The following is a 20,243-nucleotide window of genomic DNA, read 5'->3' on the forward strand; positions in this document are numbered from 1 at the left end:
AAATTAAAATGGTCAACCAAATTTTCATGTCAATTTATGTTTCAAACACCAGAATAATAATGACAAACTTATTATACTAAATTCTTCATTATTATCACAATCAAGTGAAACAAAGGTAGTGAATTTCAACAGAAATATAGTAACAAAAGGGTTAAAATTTCCCTCAGGTAACTCTATTTTCCATCCTGCTGACATCAATCATTATACTATACACTTCAGTTAACCTGCCTGAAAATAATTTATCAATTCCACATTGTGAATAGGTCAATTAATGTTCAGGACCAGGATCCAGTTGTAAAATGCCTGCCTAAATACGTTAATGTAATTTTTAAGTGTCATCAAATCCCTACAAGCAAGGGTAGACATAAAAAAATATTACTGAAACAATTATAGTTTTTCAAACTGGACGATCAACAAAAAGGGATTTAGAGAAAAGCAAATTATAAAATAATCAAAACAGGATTAGATTGAAGTTATATTGCTATTCTTTAAAAATTAAAAGATAAGGTGAAATAGAAAAAAAAAAAAAAAGAAAGAAAGAAAGAATTTTCATGATGAGAGTTTTATATTTCTGATGAATTTATTATAAAAGCCAGCTCTTAAAACATTTTATATATATTAGTTAAAGGATTTTTGTTTTTCTATTAAATAAGTATATTTTTATATGGTTATCTTCTATCTTTTATTTGTTCCATTCACTGGGCTGCAGCCATGCTGGGGCACCACTTTGAAGCGTTTAGTCAAACAAATCAACCCTAGAGCTTAATTTTTTTATTTTAAGGTCAGCTACTTATCTTATTGGTGTCTTTTGCTGAACCTCTAAGTTACAGGGATGTAAACAAATCAACACCAGTGATCAAGTGGTGGTGATAGGGATAAACATAAGCACAAAGACAGACAGACAGACAGACAGACACACTCTTCTGCAGTTTCTGTCAACCAAATTCACTCAGAAAGCATTGGTTGTCCCGTGGCTATATTAGAAGACAGTTGCCCATGGTGCCACACAATGGGACCTGAAACTATGTGGTTGTGAAGCAAGCTTCATAACCACACAACTATAACTGTGCCTATATATATATATATATATATATATATACACACACACACACACACAAAAAACATAGCACACATTATTTGTAGCAAGCTGTGCTTATACACACATCCACACACACACAGACATACCTTCTGGGGATTATTCACTTTGATTATTTGACTGACAGCTCCCTTGTTTTGGGCTGGAATGGCATTTCCTGACGGAGACAAGAGTTGCAGTTGGAATGACTGAAAAATTAAAAAAGTGAAAGTTGTGTTTAACATGTCTCAATGATTATCAGAAAAAAAGAGAAGAACATTAAAAACAGACACACACAAGAAAAGACTAAAATAAAGAGAAAAGAGAAGTAATGCTGAACAATTGATCAACATATACCAGCATGAAAAACTAGAAATTAAAAATTATTTGATCATGTAAACAGCTACATTATAACACAAATTCTCAGTATTATGTTCTGAAAAGTGTTCTAGTAAATTTTTGTTGTTGTTTTGTTTTTTAATCTGGTTCTTCACATAATCTCTTTAAAAAAGTGTTGTGTTACAGAGAGTCAACTGTCTATCTAAATGAAAAATTAACCAATTGAAGAGTTTATCAACATTTACATAGAGATGAATGAAGCTATGCTGTACTTGTCAATATGTTTATTTACTTTCTAAGACGATATATTTTTAATTCAACGTCAATTGAGGTTTATTGTTTAATACATACTTCAAATCATACAAAAGTCATACTGGTTGATTCTAGCAAAAATAAATTCTGAAACCAATATCAGCATCAAGCATTTCTTATAGAATTTATGACAAATGTTCTTAAATGAACATTTCTGTTCATCATGAAATACATTAATTTCACAATCAATGCTTTGAAGAGAATATATGACTGTCATAGAAATATATATGACATGTTGCAGTTTGGTTTGTCAGTAAGTTGATTTAAGTGTATTTCTAATAAATTTTTTTTTAGTGAAATTTTTGGTGAGTAGTACTTAATATTAACTTCAGAATATTTTTTTATTTTCATGTATTTTTGGCTTAATTGACATCATTATCTTTTCATGTGGATGTATCCTGAACAACGAGACTGTATAATATACATAACAAATAACTGTTATTGGCTCTGCATCCAATTCTGCCTACAGTAGGAAAGAAAAGTTATAATACTGATGGTGATTATGGTCTACCTATAGAAACTCCCCTTTAATTACATTCTTTATAACGCAATGGAAACACATTTTTGTAGCTCATGAAGAGGTGTTTGTAACCATACATGACTAACTTTTGAACCTTCAAGATACAAATGCTAGTTATATGGGTTCTAGATATCCTTAATAATCTAAATTAGAAGATCTTCATATCAAGTTTCTCTATTGCAGAATTGACAGTGCTCTCAACATTCATCATTCTATTAGCTTAAGTGTACCCCAAGTCTTTGATTATCTTTCCCACTGACTTCTTTACATGAATTACCTACTTACTGCTACCTATAATTGCACATAATGTTGTACAGATGGCATTACACTACACTTCATTCTCTTTTTGCATTCAAACTACATGCACATAGAACCCCAACATTTCTTGAATTGGTAGACATACACATCAATCATAAATAGAAACTTTAAAAATGTGATAGAAGCAGAATCTCAAACAATGCTAAAATACATCATTAATAATTACACTTAGCTAAAACCATCTTATTCTCTACAAATTCTAGTCCTTACCACCAACTGTGTAACAGTTTCAGATGTACAATATAAACCAAAGCCTCAAAGGGATTTCTTTTTCAGGCCCATAATATTCTTTAGCCTTTATGGAAAGAGCTACTCACTATAGAAGATGTAATGTAACCCTACTGTGGATACTCTGCTCAACTCATGCATATAGAATGGTACTCTTATTAGATACACCAACATGGATTACATCAAAAAAAAAAAAAAAAAAAAATCAGCCTAATAAATAAATCTTCACTCATTAACCATTTGCTAGAAAGTATCTGTGTCTTTTTGTTGCTAAAACAATGGCACTTGCTAACTATAAATTCCTTCTACCAAAATTCACTTGTCTGGTCTGTTTCTTTTCATTTCATTTCAGTCCCTAGATTATGTATTAAGCATTGCATTTTTCATAATTTTTTCTCCTCATACCTAAACTTGTCCAGTGTTTTTGCTCAAATACCAACCACAGTGATGTAATCCATTTGTCATTTTTTTTTTCAGGTGAGGAAGGTTTGAAAAGGTTTTGGCACTGCCCACATGCCCACTTTAATGAAATTATTAAAAAATTAATCAGGAAAAGAAAACAAGGTTTCTTAAATGAAATAATAATGATAGAGATGATGATGATGGTGGTGGTGATGATAATTATGATGATAAACATGAGTGTGACAGCTTATTTTTCTAACTTCTGAGAGTAGAAGTTAGTAAATTTAAGTCCCAAAACTCATGCTATAGATGTTCTGTACTGGCTATAGATTTTCTACTTGACTCCTAAAATGATAACACAAACTAAAATTACTGTGGTGTTCATAAAAAAACATCAATCACGAAAGTCCAAGAGACTGAAAACAACAAAAACTAACTTAGAAATAATTACCTTTGGAACGGCAGCCTGAAATACAAAGTCTGATATTGCCAATGGAGTAGTGTTGGTAGCCTTAAGGTTGATGGTTGTGACACCACTCTGAGTCTCATCCTTTTCACAATGAAACTCAATTAACAAACCATTCTTATTGAAAGCCACAATAGTTGCTAAACCTACAAAAAAGAATTTAGTGTTAAAAAGAAAATAACAAAGAATAATCAATATACATAATATATATGCATGCATGCATTTATGTACACATTCATGGGTATATGTATGCTTTCTAAGATTGCATGATTGTTTTTATCTATATCAAACTGCTGGTTGCTAACAAAAATAACAACCAACTGTTGCTTTTTTTTTCGTTTTAGTTAATGCTTGAAAATATTAATCTAGGCAAGCACAAATGTTATTGTTTTGTTCGTTTTCTATGTTGGCTGATGTAGGATGGGTTGTCATTGTCCAAGTCCGTCTTTATTTGGAGTCATTACCTGATAGATGAGTTGGAATACCTGTCTCATTCATATGCTCCATTTCTGGTAGGGTTTCTACAGCTGAATGTCCTAATAATAATGATTTTACAGAGCGTACTGGGTGCATTTTATGTGTTTATGACTATCATATTAGCAGATAGCAACAGAGTTTCTTAATATGTCTATTAGATAGTCAGTTCAAGTGATTGAATCTGTAGAAAGCCAGTCAGGTTTTCTTTGTTCTTCCCAAAATACACACTTGGGAAGAATTGATAAAGTGAGACCAAAGGATGCTGGGCCTCAGAGAAGAGAAGTGAAACGATCAAAACCAGTGACAATAGACCAGCCACATAATGCTCACTCAGAGAAACATGTCTAACCTGATGATGATGATACCTATGCAATATAAGTAGCATCATGGAGACGCAATGGCCCAGTGGTTAGGGCAGTGGACTCGCGGTCATAGGATCACAGTTTCGATTCCCAGACTGGGCGTTGTGAGTATTTATTGAGCGAAAATACCTAAAGCTCCACGAGGCTCCGGTAGGGGATGGCGGCAAACCCTGCTGTACTCTTTCACCACAACTTCCTCTCACTCTTACTTCCTGTTTCTGTTGTGCCCGTAATTCAAAGGGTCAGCCTTGTCACACTGTGTCACGCTGAATATCCCCGAGAACTATGTTAAGGGTACACGTGTCTGTGGAGTGCTCAGCCACTTGCACGTTAATTTCACAAGCAGGCGGTTCCGTTGATTGGATCAACTGGACCCCTCGACGTCATAAGCGACAGAGTGCCAACATACGTAGCATCAAAAAACACAAGCATCAAATGATAATAATAAAACTATATTCTCCCTTGACTAGTAAATTTCAAATGTTTACTAGTAAGCCAACTTTACGAGTTATTATTTAGTAACCCAATACACCAAAAATGTAAATTTGCCAAATTAAACTTTATTATCTTGCATATAGATTGAATTTACACAACTCTCACTATTTTTTTTCTGAAACTCTCTAAATTATTTGATGATGAAACAGGGAACATCATCTCCCTATCTTTTTCCTTTCTCTCATAATAAATATAAAAATGAAGATACAAATGTTTCTTTGGATTTATATGTATTAACAAAAACTGACTAAGATTTAATTGTTTGTTTTCTTAAGCATTATTATCTTTACCTATAATATCAAATTTTAATTAGATTTAATATATAATTCATGAAATTTCATTCTCAATTTAGAGAACTGTAAATGAAACTTAAAATCACTCACCAGATTTGCCATTAATTTGATTGTTCAAAGGTGTAGATGAATGTATAAGGCCATCTATCAAATTATTCATTGAAGGGGGACCTACAGAAAGAAAAGAATTTGTCATATTTTAGACAAGATGTGGTTCGTGATGTAGTTTGGAGCCTGTAATGAAGCAATGTACAGTTTTGAATGATTTGTAGGTGGTGGAGAGAATTGTAGTAATACTGTGTTAAAACAGAAATTTGTGGATGAGACTGTGTGGTTAAAAAACTTGCTTCTCAACCATGTGGTCTTAGGTTCAGTTCCACTGCACAACACCTTGGACAAGTGTATTTCTTCGATAGACTTGGGATGACTAAAGCCTTGTGAATGGATTTGGTAGACAGAAACTAACAGTAGTCCATTATATGTGCGTGTGTGTGTGCGAGTGTGTGCGCGTGCACGTGCACACACACACACACCCTTGTTTTGCCATCATACAATGGTTGTAAACAAGCATCACTATCATACAAGCGATGTTGTTCATTTGCAACCTTTTTGTGGGGGAAAAAAAAGTGTCTGGCTAGAGGACATATGACCTCGGAAACAAAGTGAGGGTTGGTGACAGGTATGGCATTTGACTGTTAGAAAATCTATCTCAACAAATTCTGTCTAACCCATGCAAGCATGGAAAAGTAGGTGTTAAATAATAATGATGATATTTAGGAAAGGTGATGATTTTACTGTTTATAGGTTGGTCTTCTCTGTGATCTGTTTAAGTAACCATATTTTCTTGAAATTCACTAAGAATATCAAGTTTTGTTTTGTTGAAAGAGAGAGAGGGTGGTAAAAGACTGCTTTGCTAAATAGTTAATTAGCAAACAATTTTTAAAGAAATGATTTTCAAACACTGATAAAGCAATATTGCAAACTGGTTTATATATCATTGATCTCTGTAAGCTATAGAGTTTATATAACATTTAGTTTTATAAGCTTACATTTTATCTCAAACCGTTGTAAAAATTGAATTGTGTAACAAAAAAGATGTGGAGGAATAGACAAAAAAAAAACTAACCTGTATTTATATTGTCTGAATTAGTACTGCTGACGCCAACATCAAGAAGATCAAGAAGATCTGTGGCAGCAGTCGGTTTCTGTGGTTCTTGGTTGGTATTTATGACTGGATCAGATCCAAGATCACCAATAAGATCCAAAATATTTTGACTCTGTAAACAATAGAATATAAAAACAGCAAATTAATTAGGGTCTGTTAGTGGAGATTTCAACATAGATTTTAAAATTACAATATTACAATAAAACTAGCTATGTTGAATTTATATTTTTGAAAAGTATGTCACAAGATAACTGCTTAAAGCTACTCTTCTTTCAATTTACTAACTATAATAACATACTGACAAAATACATGACTGGTACAAAATTTAAACGATGTAGTTGTAAATTTCAAAATACTTTTAACAGTTCTGTGAGTAAATATGTATTTCAAACAACAAGAATCTGGTAAAATAATATTACCAAAAAAATAATATTAACAACAATTTGTTGTAAGCAAAAGATGACTATGAGAAATCCAATTCATTTTTCTTTACCAGCAAAGACTGCTGTTTGAAACATTACTTAGATTAATTTACAAATTAATTGTTAAACATTTAGGCACAATGTTTAAAAATTGTATTTTCTACAATTATACTAGCAAACTTTAAACATTAGGTAATTTAAAATGTTAAAAGATATATATATATACATATGCATGTATCTATATATATATATATATACCTCAGTGTGTTGAGTGTTCTGTACATTGGTCTTTTCAACATCTCCATTTAATAAGTCATTTTCTTGTAAACTTTCATTGTTGTACATACTCTGACGTTTACTCTCAATCAAAGGCATGTGTTCCAGCAGGGCACCTCTACAAGAATAAATTCAAGAGAAAATTATGAAGAAATCTAAGCTGATTCCATAATAACAAGAGAAAATAGAATAAAATCAACATGAATGTACACAAAAAAATGTCACATATGACAGTGACACTGAGTTATGGCTTTAAAATGCAAGTAAATGGAGTTTGTAAAACACTACATCGTACTTCAGAGTAAGCTTTATAATGTAAGGCTAACAATTAACATGATATAAAAGTTTATGAACAAAAACATTTAACTTTAAATGATGTTACATGAAAACACTGGTAATAATTCAAAAGGAAATAACTGGAATATACAAAAACACTCAAAAAGAATAATAAATATATAGAAATTTGTTCAGTATAAGGACTCTCAAGTGAAAGAATAGTCAAATAGAATCAGATATATCCTCACCATGAAATTTATCAAAAATTATGAGTATTAAGAGATATAAAAGTTTGAAGCAAGTCTTACCTCATATGATCATATTTGGAGAAGAGAGAAGAATATTCTATAGATCGCTGCTGTAATTCTACTATAGTACTCCGACTATATTTAATAATTGCATCTTTAATTTTTCTGTAAATTTTAAAATAAAAGCCAACTTAAATTAACACATAGACTTTAAAAAAGCTATTAATATTTAAGAATCATATAAATGAACAGACATAGATAAGAAGATATATATTTTTCTTTTATCTTTTATTAGTTTTAGACACTGGACTGCAGTGATGCTGGGGTACCGCTTTGAAGGGTTTAGTTGAACAAATTGATCCCAGTACTTTTTAAGTGATTACTCTAGTGATCCCTTTTGCTGAAACACTAAGTTACAGGGATGTAAACAAACCAGCCCTGGTTGTTAAGCAGTGATGGGGCACAAAAGTAACACACACAATGGTTTTCTTCCAGTTTCTATCTATGAAATCCACTCACAAGGCTTTAGTTGGCCTAGAGCTTTAGTAGAAGGTACTTGCTCAAGGTGTTGTACAGTGGAACTGAACTCAAGACCACATGGTTGAGAAGCAAGCTTCTTACTGATACAGCCATGCTTACACCAATGACCATTTATAAACCAAAATTTCTAAAACAAAAAAAACAAAAAAATAAATATTTAGAAATTAAATTTAGCAATTACTCACTTCGAAGAAAGTTCTGAAAATCTGGTACTAAGTTTCAGTAGTGCTGTTATGGCATATTCTTTAGATACAATAGAAGAATTGTTGTTAGAGAGGACTTTCTCTAAAGCAGATATAACATCATCTTCTTTTACCTGTAATTAGAATTTATGTAAAAAGTAACAATTACTTTCTTATGGATAGATATTTAGAAAATTTATAAGAATAATAATTTAGTGAAATTAATAAACAATCATAGCATTAATTTTGACAAAGAGAAAGTAACTCACTTTGTGTCAATGTGAAAGTTCTTTGTAATGAAAAAAAGGAGAAAAATTGTAATAGAGAAGGTGAAGAGTATATATAAAGAGGAAATATTACACGAAATATTTGTATGGAACATTCAACAATTAAGTACATATGCACTCATCATCGTCGTTTAACGTCCGCTTTCCATGCTAGCATGGGTTGGACGATTTGACTGAGGACTGGTGGACCAGGAGGCGACACCAGGCTCCAATCTGATTTGGCAGAGTTTCTACAGCTGGATGCCCTTCCTAACGCCAACCACTCCGAGAGTGTAATGAGTGTTTTACGTGCCACCGGCACGAGGGCCAGTCAGGCGGTACTGGCGACAGCCACGTTCGAAATGGTGTATTTTACGTGCCACCTGCACAGGAGCCAGTTCATCGGCACTGGCAACGATCTCGCTTGAATGTCTTTTCACTTGCAATGATTATTGGTATACATATTCTTTATCCTTGTTTGTATAATTCCTAAATTGATGTCTTAGCTCCCAGGTCTATTTGCTCTACCTTACAAACACACTAACTAAACCAAAAAAAGTATGAAACGACTACTTAAAGAAACTAATTTTTATCAAAAATTAAATGACTATAGAAAATGTTTACAGATGCAGAAAAATACACATAGTTTATAAATATAATAGAAAAAAAAAAGAAGTTAATTGAGCACTTGGTATCACTGATTTAAGGTTCGATTATTTTATTGTTTTCATGGTCCCAGTCATTGGCATATTGGCCACCTAGAACACTTCAATACATGGTCCAGTCGATTTATATAGATGCCAATATTTATTTCATCAATCACAGAAGGGTGAATGACAAAGTCAACCTGGGTGTGATTTGAACTCAGAACAGACACAAATTGTTTAATTCTTGAGCATTCAGATTACTCAATCAACTGTAATGCTTATCTATCCACATTGTTTTGAATTAATCATGGATTATCTCATAGCTTTGAGAGTTCTATCATGTTATTGTTTATTTTTTAGCATGACATTGAAGAGTAGGTGTAAGAAGCCAGATCTGGCCAGCCTGAACATCAAAGGTTTAATAACTACTTTTCTATGCTTGCATGGGTCAGATGGAATTTGAAACAAATTTTCAATGGTTAGATGCCCTTCCGCTTTTGCACCCAAGCTGAGTAATATGCTTCCCCCAAAAATGGGGAAATGAAGGACATTGGTTTGTATAATGGTGATGTCTGTTTATATGTATTGCATGTCAGAAAAAAAAACAAAAAACAAACAAACACATAAATACATATGATAGGCTTTCTTACAGTTTCCATGTACCGATTCCACTCATAAGGGTTTGGTTGGCACAGAGCTATATATAGAAGGCATTTGCTCAAGATGCCACACAGTGGAACTGATTCTAAAACTACATGGGTGGGAAAGCAAACTTCTTAACTGCACAGCCATGCCTGTGACTATTCATATATCTATCTAAATGTGTGTGTGTGTGTGTGTGTGTGTGTGTGTGTGTGTACATACATATACATTTGATGGGCTTCCATACATTTTCTATCAACTGAATCTCATTCGCATGGCTTTGGTAGTAAACACTTGCCCAAGCAGTGCAATCAAACCTGGAACCATATGGTAGTGAAGTGTTGCTTTTTAATCACAAAGCCATGCCTATTCCCAGAAATTATGAGCTAGGAAGGTTATCTATTATGCCACAGGCCTTATTACACGATTGATAAGTGTATATTAAAAAAGTAGACCAAACTGAATAGAAAAGTTACACAGATTAAAAAAAAAAAACTATAAAAGTTTTAAAAGAATTATTCCATATTGTATTTAGAGAAGTATTTTACGCTTAAAAAGGCATTTGAAAATATGTAATTAGAAATGTTCTCACATTTAATGGTTCTTCTTCATCACAATGTCCATTCACTAGAAGGTCTCCATATTCACCAATACACCAAGAAGCAACTTGGACCAAAGGTTGCTGCTCGATATCCATTCCAATAGCTTTATACAGTTGATAAACTGTGTATGTATGTAGATTGCTGGTACTAGCTATTAACTGAATCAAAATAGAGACTACATCTCCACGCACTGAATTACCAGCCTAGAAAAATCAGAAGCAGTCAAGAATGAAGGTTTAGTATTTCAGCAAATAAAAATAAGAATTTTCAATTTTATATTAGCAAATAAATGAATAATTGCAAGAGCCTTAAAAATTAAAAAAATTTTAAATACTGTTCAATTAATTTATTACCATACCACAAAATTATAGTAAAATACAATGTATAAATAGATGACACAGTGTCTGACAAAGGTGAAATTGGTGGCAAGAAGTCAAGCATTCTTTGTTATAGTTCTAATAATTGAAAGGATAAAAGACAAGCTTAATAATTCTTTCTACTATAGGCACAAGGACTCAAAGGCAAAGTCAACCTCAGAAGAATTTGAACTTAGAGTATAGCTAGAAGAAATGCCACTAAGCATTTTGCCTGACATGCTAGTAATTCTGCCAGCTTGCTGCCTTCAGAATAATAATTATTCTTACTATATGCACAAGGCCTGCATTTTGTGTGGGGGTGGGAATGGATGAAAGGCAAATTGATCCTTCCAAGTTGCTGCCTTAATAATAATAATAATAATAATAATAATAATAATAATAATGGTTTTAAATTTTGGCCAGCAATTTCGGGGGAGGGTGTAAGTCAATTACATCAACTGGTACTTATTTTATTGACCCTGAAAGGACGAAAAGCAAAGTCGAACTTGGTGGAATTTTAATTCTGAAAGTTAAGATGGATGAATTTCCACTAAGCATTTTGTCTGGCATGCTAATGATTCTGCTAGCAAGCCATCTTATATAATAATCTTTTCTACTATAAGCACAATATTTTCCAATATCATATCAATGATTAACACACACACAGATAATAGATATTATGTAATTCAATGAACAGATAGGAATAAATAGCTTCTATTGTTGCTTGCTGAGTGTATTTTTGAGTGAGTGTATCTTAGGATTAATGTTTGAAAGGTTTATTAGTGTACATGAATCTTGTTAATATTGCTTGTATTACACATACACGGATATTTGGCTTAACCAGAATAGTTTAACACCCCAAGAACTAAAAGAAAATTATTCTAGAATTTGATTTGTGCAAGTGTACAGATGCCTGAAAACTTTAGAACTAGAGTACCATCACAGAATTGAGTTTCAGAGTTGTAATTTTTTTAAAAATTTAAAACTAGTCTCAATGTTTTTAAAATTCAATAATTTTAAAATTGTCTCAAATTTTCGACTTTTCAGACCATATAGCTTAGACAATTACAAGTTGTTTGAACTTAGAACAACTATCAAATGACTGTTCATTTATAGTCTTGTATTCTTACAAAGAGGTTACAAATTTTATTCATTTAAACTCTGAAACCATTTCCATATTCAACTGGGGCATTACTATTTTTTTTTCAGCTGAATGATATGTAACTATAGTGTATGTAAAGCTTATGTGGTGAAAGGACTTGTTTTTGATACTAGTTTATTGCACAGATGAAATGATAGGATGGGAGAGAACTGGTAAAGCTATAACATGTTTTCAATTTAGTTTGGATTCTTTGCCATGAAATTTGATGGCAAAGAATCAGTTTTCTTAAAGTATATGTCTCCTTCGTTATGGTCTCTGTGTCTTGGGTGAATGGCACTGATATGTAAATAATACTTAGAATCTAGTCTTTTGTATGTGCATAGTGACACCACTACCTAAAATAATGAACTGTATGAAGCATTGTTCTCAAATTATGTTTAAAGATAAGTGAATAATAGAAGGTTGCTAATAGGACATAATATGGAGAGAAAGAGATATACAGCTACAAACTAACAACTCAAATTTGTTTTAAACATTACAGCTAAAGCTATACTTATTTCTTAATCAACTACAATGAGGGATTATGTTCTGTGTGCTGTCTTTATTTCAGTTATGGACACTGAAGTAAATAGAACATTCCTTTAATTGTTTCTAAAACTTCAGTGACATGTTCGTAAGTTTTATACTTTTCAACCAGATCTTTTAGCCAAATATCCCTTTTTTATTAAAAAAATTTTTTTTTTTTTAGATTAGTAAGAAACTTCATATTGCAAATACCAGTTCCTGAGTAAGTTTATTCTCATTCAGTCAGTGTGCATTTACCATTTAAATATAAATAATAGTAGTAACATAATCCGGAACCAACCAAAACAGTTAAAGCTTGCAAAATGAACTTAATGCCAACAGTAATGCAATACTAACCGTTGTCAAAACTTTTACCACAGTATCAATATGCCATCGTTTGTTTGGTGCATACCTGCAATAATTAAAGGTAACATTCTAGAAACTCTCAAACATTTACAAGAAACAGTAAAGAGGATAAAATTTTTTGAAAAGGAATTTTCAAAAAAGTTCAAATAATTTTATTTGACAAATATACAGCACTTCAAACATAAAAGTGGTGAACAACATATGGTAATTTGAAATTGTTTCTAGATCTGCATTTTTGAAGATGACTGCAATGAAAAATCTCAAACTTGAAAAATAGGTCAAGGCTAATGATAGCAAGGGCATCTAGCTGTAAAACAATGTCTCGATAATATGTATTGGTTTAACTGATATTAATATGGAAAAATGGAAAATGCATGAATACATGTACAAAATAGATAAAAATGTAGTTTTCAAAAGTATCAATGATTTTAGTATCAAAATTTCATGAATTAGAGGAATCTGCCCTGTAAAAAGAATCAGTCTCCAAAATATTAGTAATAAAATAAACTATATTATTTATTTTTTTAAACCTTGCCCTGTTCATTCTAATCACACACTGAAAGTAGAAAATAGTAGTTCTTGTCATTTTGACAAATTTAATTTACACAATACATCATAAACTATCTTCCTTTATATGTGCATTATAACTGCCATCTACTGTTACAGTTCTCTACCATGTTGCATTCTACATTTGACATAGGTATTATAAAGGCTGTTCTTAGCATACACACTTTCATTGTTGGCAAAGGCAATAAATGTTGTAACTTTTAAAAACATTTCATGGTTTAATTTCCAAAGCTGGTAAAGTAACATATAAGTAATGAAATTCATCCACCAATAAAATTTATTCTGTTTTTGAAACAGTAATCCACCTGTACAACAAAATTTGTCAGTCTGTTACACAGCACAGCATATCTACTCATTTCTTTCCAAATGATTGAACACATTTACTTTTCTGCTATGATCCTTTCTGTCAATGATACTAAATTTTATAAAAGAGAGATACACTCTATATTGAAAGTAATCTATTTAAAACAAGCTGTTCTAAATTAAGTAATATATCACAAGTGTAATAATTGCAAGCTGGATACATGCAGAAATAGGTTTGTATCATTATATTGAAGGCCATTATGACCACCATTACTCCACCTAATAAAACATCTAACTCAATTTTAAACTCATGGTGATGGCAATTAATGAAATTATGTAATTAAAAGATAACAAAACATCTTAAAGATTTACAAATCTATCATTTATAGGTGGTGTTATTAAATCCTTCATGCTGTGAGTCACAATAGTTAATATGTATCTACTAATTTAGTTATCAACTATAGTGGCTCTCAGCATGAGTTTAACAGTAAAGCCTGAGAAAATTAAAGAATAGAAATTACTTTTCAGCAGCCAAGACTATGTTGGAACAACAGTCTGCTTTAAATTCAGGATCACAGGTTTCCAGAAATGTAAGCAGCTCTTTAACCATTCCTCGTACATTGGAGCTACTGATGAGAGCAAAACATAGTTCCATAGCACGTCTAGAAGAAAAAAAAAAATTGAAATGACAAATATAAGTTCCCAAATTATGGTATTTATATGATGGCAGAAACCCTATTTTTTAACAAAAAAAAACTCCCTATCAAAAAGTAGAGATGGTACTCAAGTTCTTGTCAGGACAAATAAAGCAAATACAGTAAGGAGCTTTGCCTGGAGATATAATCTTATACAATGTGTAAATCTACAAAGTACAAGCTTACTTTATAAGCTTTACAACGTACCACTTCAATTCAAAATGTAATTACAGATTTCATATTAACTTTAATAAAAATACATGTATGTGTATTTTATTGTGGGTGTTGGAAAGCTTAGAAGTGTGGGGAGTGTATGTAAAGTGGTTGGGGTTTTTGGAGGGTTTATTATATTTGTTTTTAGCTGATGAGAGTGATTTTGTGTGGGGTAGCATTGGAGTATAAGTATGAATGATTAGGTGTTAGAACAATTGATCTGTTATTGTGATAAGAAAGAAGGTGGAAAAGTTTAATTTGTTATTGAGTGGCATAGTGTGTAAATGGGTGGATGTTTTGGCAAACAAGCAGGCATGGATGTTTATTTGTGAAAATGAGATCCATTGGTACTCAGAATTATTTTAAAGGCCAGGGTAAAGATTTTTAGAGGTGTGTTTGTGAATGAAGAATTTTTGAGGGATAAGTGAAGGTGGAGACGAGAGCTGAGTTGGGGAATTTGGTTGTTTTTTTTTTTAACAAAATTTGTGTGGGAAGGTATAGTGATAGTGTTGGATGGTGGGTGGTATTGAGAATCATGAGTTTGTTAACATGCTTAGAGTGTGAGGGAAGAGAAACAAAGAGGAGGAGTTGGCTATAGCAAACAGGTTATCAACAGTAGGAGGACAGAGATATTTTGCAAGTAGAAGAGGAAACGACATGTTCCACAATTTTAAAATATCTAGTGTTAGAACAGGTATCACTATGTGGCTTCACAACCACATGGCGCTGAGTTCAGTTCTATTGTACAACACCTTGGGTAAGTGTCTTCTTCTATGGACTTGGGCTGACCCAAGCCTGTTGCAAGCATGCAGACTAGTCTCTGAGGGCCTGCAATATGTCATGTGAGCTGATCTTCCTCCTATGACTATGTACAAAAAAGAACAAATGTGAACTACTTGACTTACTTCCGAATAGAAATATCAGGGTCTCTCAAGCAGTCAACAATTGTGGTCCGGTGTCGCTGTACAGCATTGTGATCAGCATATACAACTCGCAGTAGTGTGTTTAAAGCAACATATCTGCAACAATAAAGAATATTAATCTTAATTAAGCTTTCATCTAAGATCAATATGATTCTGTCAATCTACCACTGTTTTTTAAATAATAACAAAATTATTTCATACATATATATCATATTCTAATAAGTTCACATTTCTTTGCAAAATTATTCTTCACCAGAATTAGTTCCTCATAATAGTCAAATAAAGAAAAAGCATCAATGAAAAAACACAATTCTGTTTCCTAACACTTCTTTTCTTTTACTAGGATTCACTCTCTTGTGCAAAGAGCTCGAAGAGGTTGTACATGTTTTGGAAATGATACAACAAATCAAAGACTGCAAAATTCATAAAATTGAATACATTTTTGTGTTATAAGAAGTGAATGCTAATGCTTCAGGTAGAGTTCTCCCTGAGAGAAGTTACTATACAAACATTTTGATAAAGCTGGCTGAGCTAAATAGTCTAAGCAGCATGAAAATTTGTGACACTACTAATTATATATGAATTGGTCAAATGTGTGTAATCGCCAAACTAATTTTTACATTTCACTGTTTATTTGGAACAGTTTTAAAGGTAAGGTTTCTGATTATGGAATAAGAGGATTTTGATTTCCTTCTTATTATGCAAGATGGTCATAAAAGTGAGTACTTAAGTAAACATGGATTAAAGGAATTATGTTCTCAACAGAGTTACTGTTTTCATTTTTGGATTTTTTCTAGAGAATTTAAATGCAAATCTAACCAGTCCTTATCATTATTCAACACAGAACCTTAATAAAAAGTATTTCATGGCTATGATGAAGTGTAATAATCTGAACAATATCTGTGGCAACAACATATAATATCTGTTCAAATTCTTTAAATGAATTCTCAATTCAAACATTAACAACAGAAACAGAAAGATAGAATGTCATAAAAAGCAGGGGAAATATTTACATACCGAATATTTTTGTCACTATTCAAAAGGAATCTACCCAAAATATTTACAGCCAAAACCTAAAAGAAGATTTGATGATATTATTTTTAATTTATCAGACATATAAAATCAGACATAAAATAATTTAAAATTTTCAAAATAAACTAAGGTAACAAATCTCTTGCAAATGATAAAATATTTTCATTCATCAACTGCATCATTTTTATGTTCCTGATGATAGAAATTACTAGAGCTGAACAAAGAGTCTAATTCATATATCATTGGTAAATAACTGTTTCTAATTATTTTTTTCCCATTTTTGTCAATTTTCCAGGAATCCTGTGTTCATTCTGATGTGTCTTCATATATCTTAATATATTCTGCTCTAACTTACATTTTGGGAAAATTCGCATTAGAATCTCATAAAACTGTTCCACATATGATACACAGGACAGCTAAAGAGTTTGCCTTTACTGCATGAAAACTGTGCATGTGTACTTGGGACACAGGAACCAAGTTAACTCATTTTTGATAGCAGGGCATTTTCCACAAATACTACATTTCATATGATGTAGTAGGCACAGTTAACTAATTAACTCAGTATCTGCACATTAGTATGTAAAAATTTAAATAGTGAAGTGAGGGTTAATACATCCTTTTTGACTGTGTTAAATAATGCATCCTTCCAAAACTCATTCATTAAAATAACTATATAAAAAAAAAAAAATAGGAAGTAGATTCTTTTGAAGAATGAAAATATTCCCACTTACTCTCAAACCAGCTTCTGACTGAATACCCATGATGGTCAAAACTATCTCATACAAGATAGCATGTCCTACATTTTTACTGGTGTCTGTGTTTGTAGCAACCTGAATTTTAAGATATTTTAGAATGTTACATCAACCACAAAAAGTAAGTAAAAGTTTATATCATTAAATGTCTTAATTTTTCCTATACTTTTTACAATAATATTTCATTAGAAATTAATTCCATTAAAATACATGGAAAAATTATAATATAGATTTGTTAAATGGTCATTTAAAAATATTCATAAAATTTCTGAAAGGGATAAATGGAAGAGAATTTATTTAATTTTGTAATACAATAATTTTAGAATACAAAAAATACTTTAAGTACAAAATGTAATTAACATAATATATGAATATAAATTTTGGAAAAGAATAGAAAGTCTTTACAACTCACTTGTGCAAGTATGTCATTCATTGTCTCACTGGCTTCCAAATCCAGTCTACCAAGTATCCTTAATAGCCGAAGGATTTTTACCTAATGAAACAAGAAACACTTTTTAGAATTTCAGTAGGGGTTTGTTATATCTTAAAACAATAATCAAAAGATGCTCGCTTTTGAGTAACATTTTCAATTTATTTAACATTAAAGTATTTCTTGAGATGCAGCTAAGTAAGTTGAAACCGTTATTAAAAATTATACAAAGAACAAAAATACTGGATGAAGCTCTGGCAATATCATTTCATCTTTAATTTTCAAGAAACTATTCCTATTTTCACAAATAAAACAATTTACAGAAAGCTACTACTATATCAAAGATTCTAATTATAATAATCCTTTCTACTAAAAGCACAAGGCCTGAAACTTGCGGGGAGGGTACTTGATTACATCAACCCCTGTGTTTCACTGGTCCTTAATTTATCAACGCCAAAAGGATGAAAGGTAAAGTCGACTATGATGGAATTTGAACCCAGAACATGAAGACAGACAAAATATCGCTAAGCATTTCAGCTGGTGTGCTAACGATGCTGCCAGCTTGTCAAAGATCTCAGACTCCATGGAATATTATATTTATAACACTTCAAATGCAATTTATAATTATTGTTATCATCAGGAGTGGCTGTGTGGTAAGTAGCTTGCTTACCAACCACATGGTTCCGGGTTCATTCCCACTGCGTGGCACCTTGGGCAAGTGTCTTCTACTATAACCTTGGGCTGACCAAAGCCTTGTGAGTGGATTTAGTAGACGGAAACTGAAAGAAGCCTGTTGTATATATGTATTTATATATATGTATGTGCGTGTATATGTTTGTGTGTCTGTGTTTGTCCCCCCAACATTGCTTGACAACTGATGCTGGTGTGTTTACGTCCCCGTAACTTAGCGGTTCGGCAAAAGAGACCGATAGAATAAGTATTAGGCTTCCAAAGAATAAGTCCTGGGATCGATTTGCTCGACTAAAGGTGGTGCTCCAGCATGGCCGCAGTCAAATGACTGAAACAATTAAAAAGAGTAAAAAAAAGAGTATCAGAGTAGTTGAACTGCTTCCATTTATGCCATTTAGCAATGACTATCTTTCATACAACTGGTGCTAGTGATATAAGTGGGTCAATTGAGTAAGCCTATTACTTCATCAAAAGGAACTTTGTGCCAAGATAAAAAAGAAATAATTAGTAGTTGTTGGCATTATTACAACCAACAACAATAGTGTCAACTCCATATAAGTCATTAAAATAAAATTAAATATAGCAGAGATATTGATACCTGTGAATGCTTGGTAGATATTATAAAGGTAAAGTACCATATTTATTAGTTTATTATTATCTATGTATTGTTCTATCTTAAATAACTATTTCTAAGAAGGACGATTTAAATTTAAACATGAGCCAATTAATAATATTACTTAGCACACAATACAATTTCACTAGCCAATGCACCTGCCTGTCCACCCACTCCACTGATCTTTAAAATTTTGAGTGAATTGCCATTAGTCTAAAACTTTCCCCCCTCCTATATATACAGAGATAAAGCTGTCATTCTTTTAAGAATACTTTGACCTACACTAATTTTGATAAAAACCATTGCTAGCCTTCTCACCACAACCAAGACCTTTCACCCATTTAATCCCGCTGAAAATGGTAAATTTGAATGGAGACAGTATAAGAAAGTAGGGAGTCTTTAGCTCTCCAACATAAAGCAGTGAATAAAAAGTACCCACTGTAAAGTGGTTAATGATAGGAATGGCATCCAGATGGAAAACAGTTGCTAACAACAGCACATACACAACAAAAGTTAGCTAGTTTTTTCATTTGTTTTGTGTGCTAGATGAGAAGAACTATAGCAGATAGCAGGATGATGGACTATGGTGAGAGATGTGGTGACACAAAGGAGCACAGTGGGTGGTGCAGTTGACCTGTCTAGGAAGTAGTAACTTTGCATAAGAACTGATATTGGGTAGCAGGGACTCTTTAGTTCTGCTGACGTAAGACAATTTCTTTCATTCTACTGATGTAAGATGTGCCCAATACACTCTGAAGGGATAAGTGATAGAAAGAACATCTAGCCATAGAAACTATGCCAAAGTAGAACACAAGCAAGACATGGAGTCTGGAAGCTGCATTATATACTACTTGTTTAAGGGAGCATTAACTTCAAATAAGACTGCTACATAGTAGCGAGAACACTTTCATCCTCTTTATCTATGACATCTTCCTTGATGCAGGTGGCACCTATGCATCCTGTGAAGTGTTTGGTGATAAGAAGTACCCATACCGAAAATCATATATCAGCAAGATGTGGGTTCTGCCCAAAAGTCACATCACAGGCTATCCAATCAAGTGGTCAGTAATTTCAAATAAGAACT

At 32.3% G+C, this 20,243-nt stretch overlaps 1 protein-coding gene across 40 annotated transcripts in view; it reads right to left on the minus strand.

Moving 5' to 3' along the window:
* The window catches only part of LOC106879213 (AP-1 complex subunit gamma-1), a 139,068-nt gene that overhangs the window by 3,594 nt on the left and 115,231 nt on the right, over positions 1-20,243 (minus strand). For all 40 annotated transcript variants that reach the window (XM_089349057.1, XM_052966411.2, XM_052966413.2 and 37 more), the window contains 14 exons: positions 17,839-17,919; positions 17,406-17,504; positions 16,660-16,715; positions 15,625-15,738; positions 14,333-14,473; positions 12,933-12,987; positions 10,544-10,756; positions 8,400-8,530; positions 7,735-7,839; positions 7,133-7,268; positions 6,414-6,564; positions 5,378-5,458; positions 3,646-3,806; positions 1,186-1,284 (listed from right to left, as the gene is read on the minus strand). In XM_089349057.1, coding sequence (XP_089205183.1) covers positions 1,186-1,284; positions 3,646-3,806; positions 5,378-5,458; positions 6,414-6,564; positions 7,133-7,268; positions 7,735-7,839; positions 8,400-8,530; positions 10,544-10,756; positions 12,933-12,987; positions 14,333-14,473; positions 15,625-15,738; positions 16,660-16,715; positions 17,406-17,504; positions 17,839-17,919 — 1,623 coding nt within the window. The remainder of the gene's footprint in view (positions 1-1,185; positions 1,285-3,645; positions 3,807-5,377; positions 5,459-6,413; positions 6,565-7,132; positions 7,269-7,734; positions 7,840-8,399; positions 8,531-10,543; positions 10,757-12,932; positions 12,988-14,332; positions 14,474-15,624; positions 15,739-16,659; positions 16,716-17,405; positions 17,505-17,838; positions 17,920-20,243) is intronic.

This window comes from Octopus bimaculoides, chromosome 3 (genome assembly GCF_046866305.1).
Source record: "Octopus bimaculoides isolate indiv1 chromosome 3, ASM4686630v1, whole genome shotgun sequence".
NCBI classification, from domain to species: domain Eukaryota; kingdom Metazoa; phylum Mollusca; class Cephalopoda; order Octopoda; family Octopodidae; genus Octopus; species Octopus bimaculoides.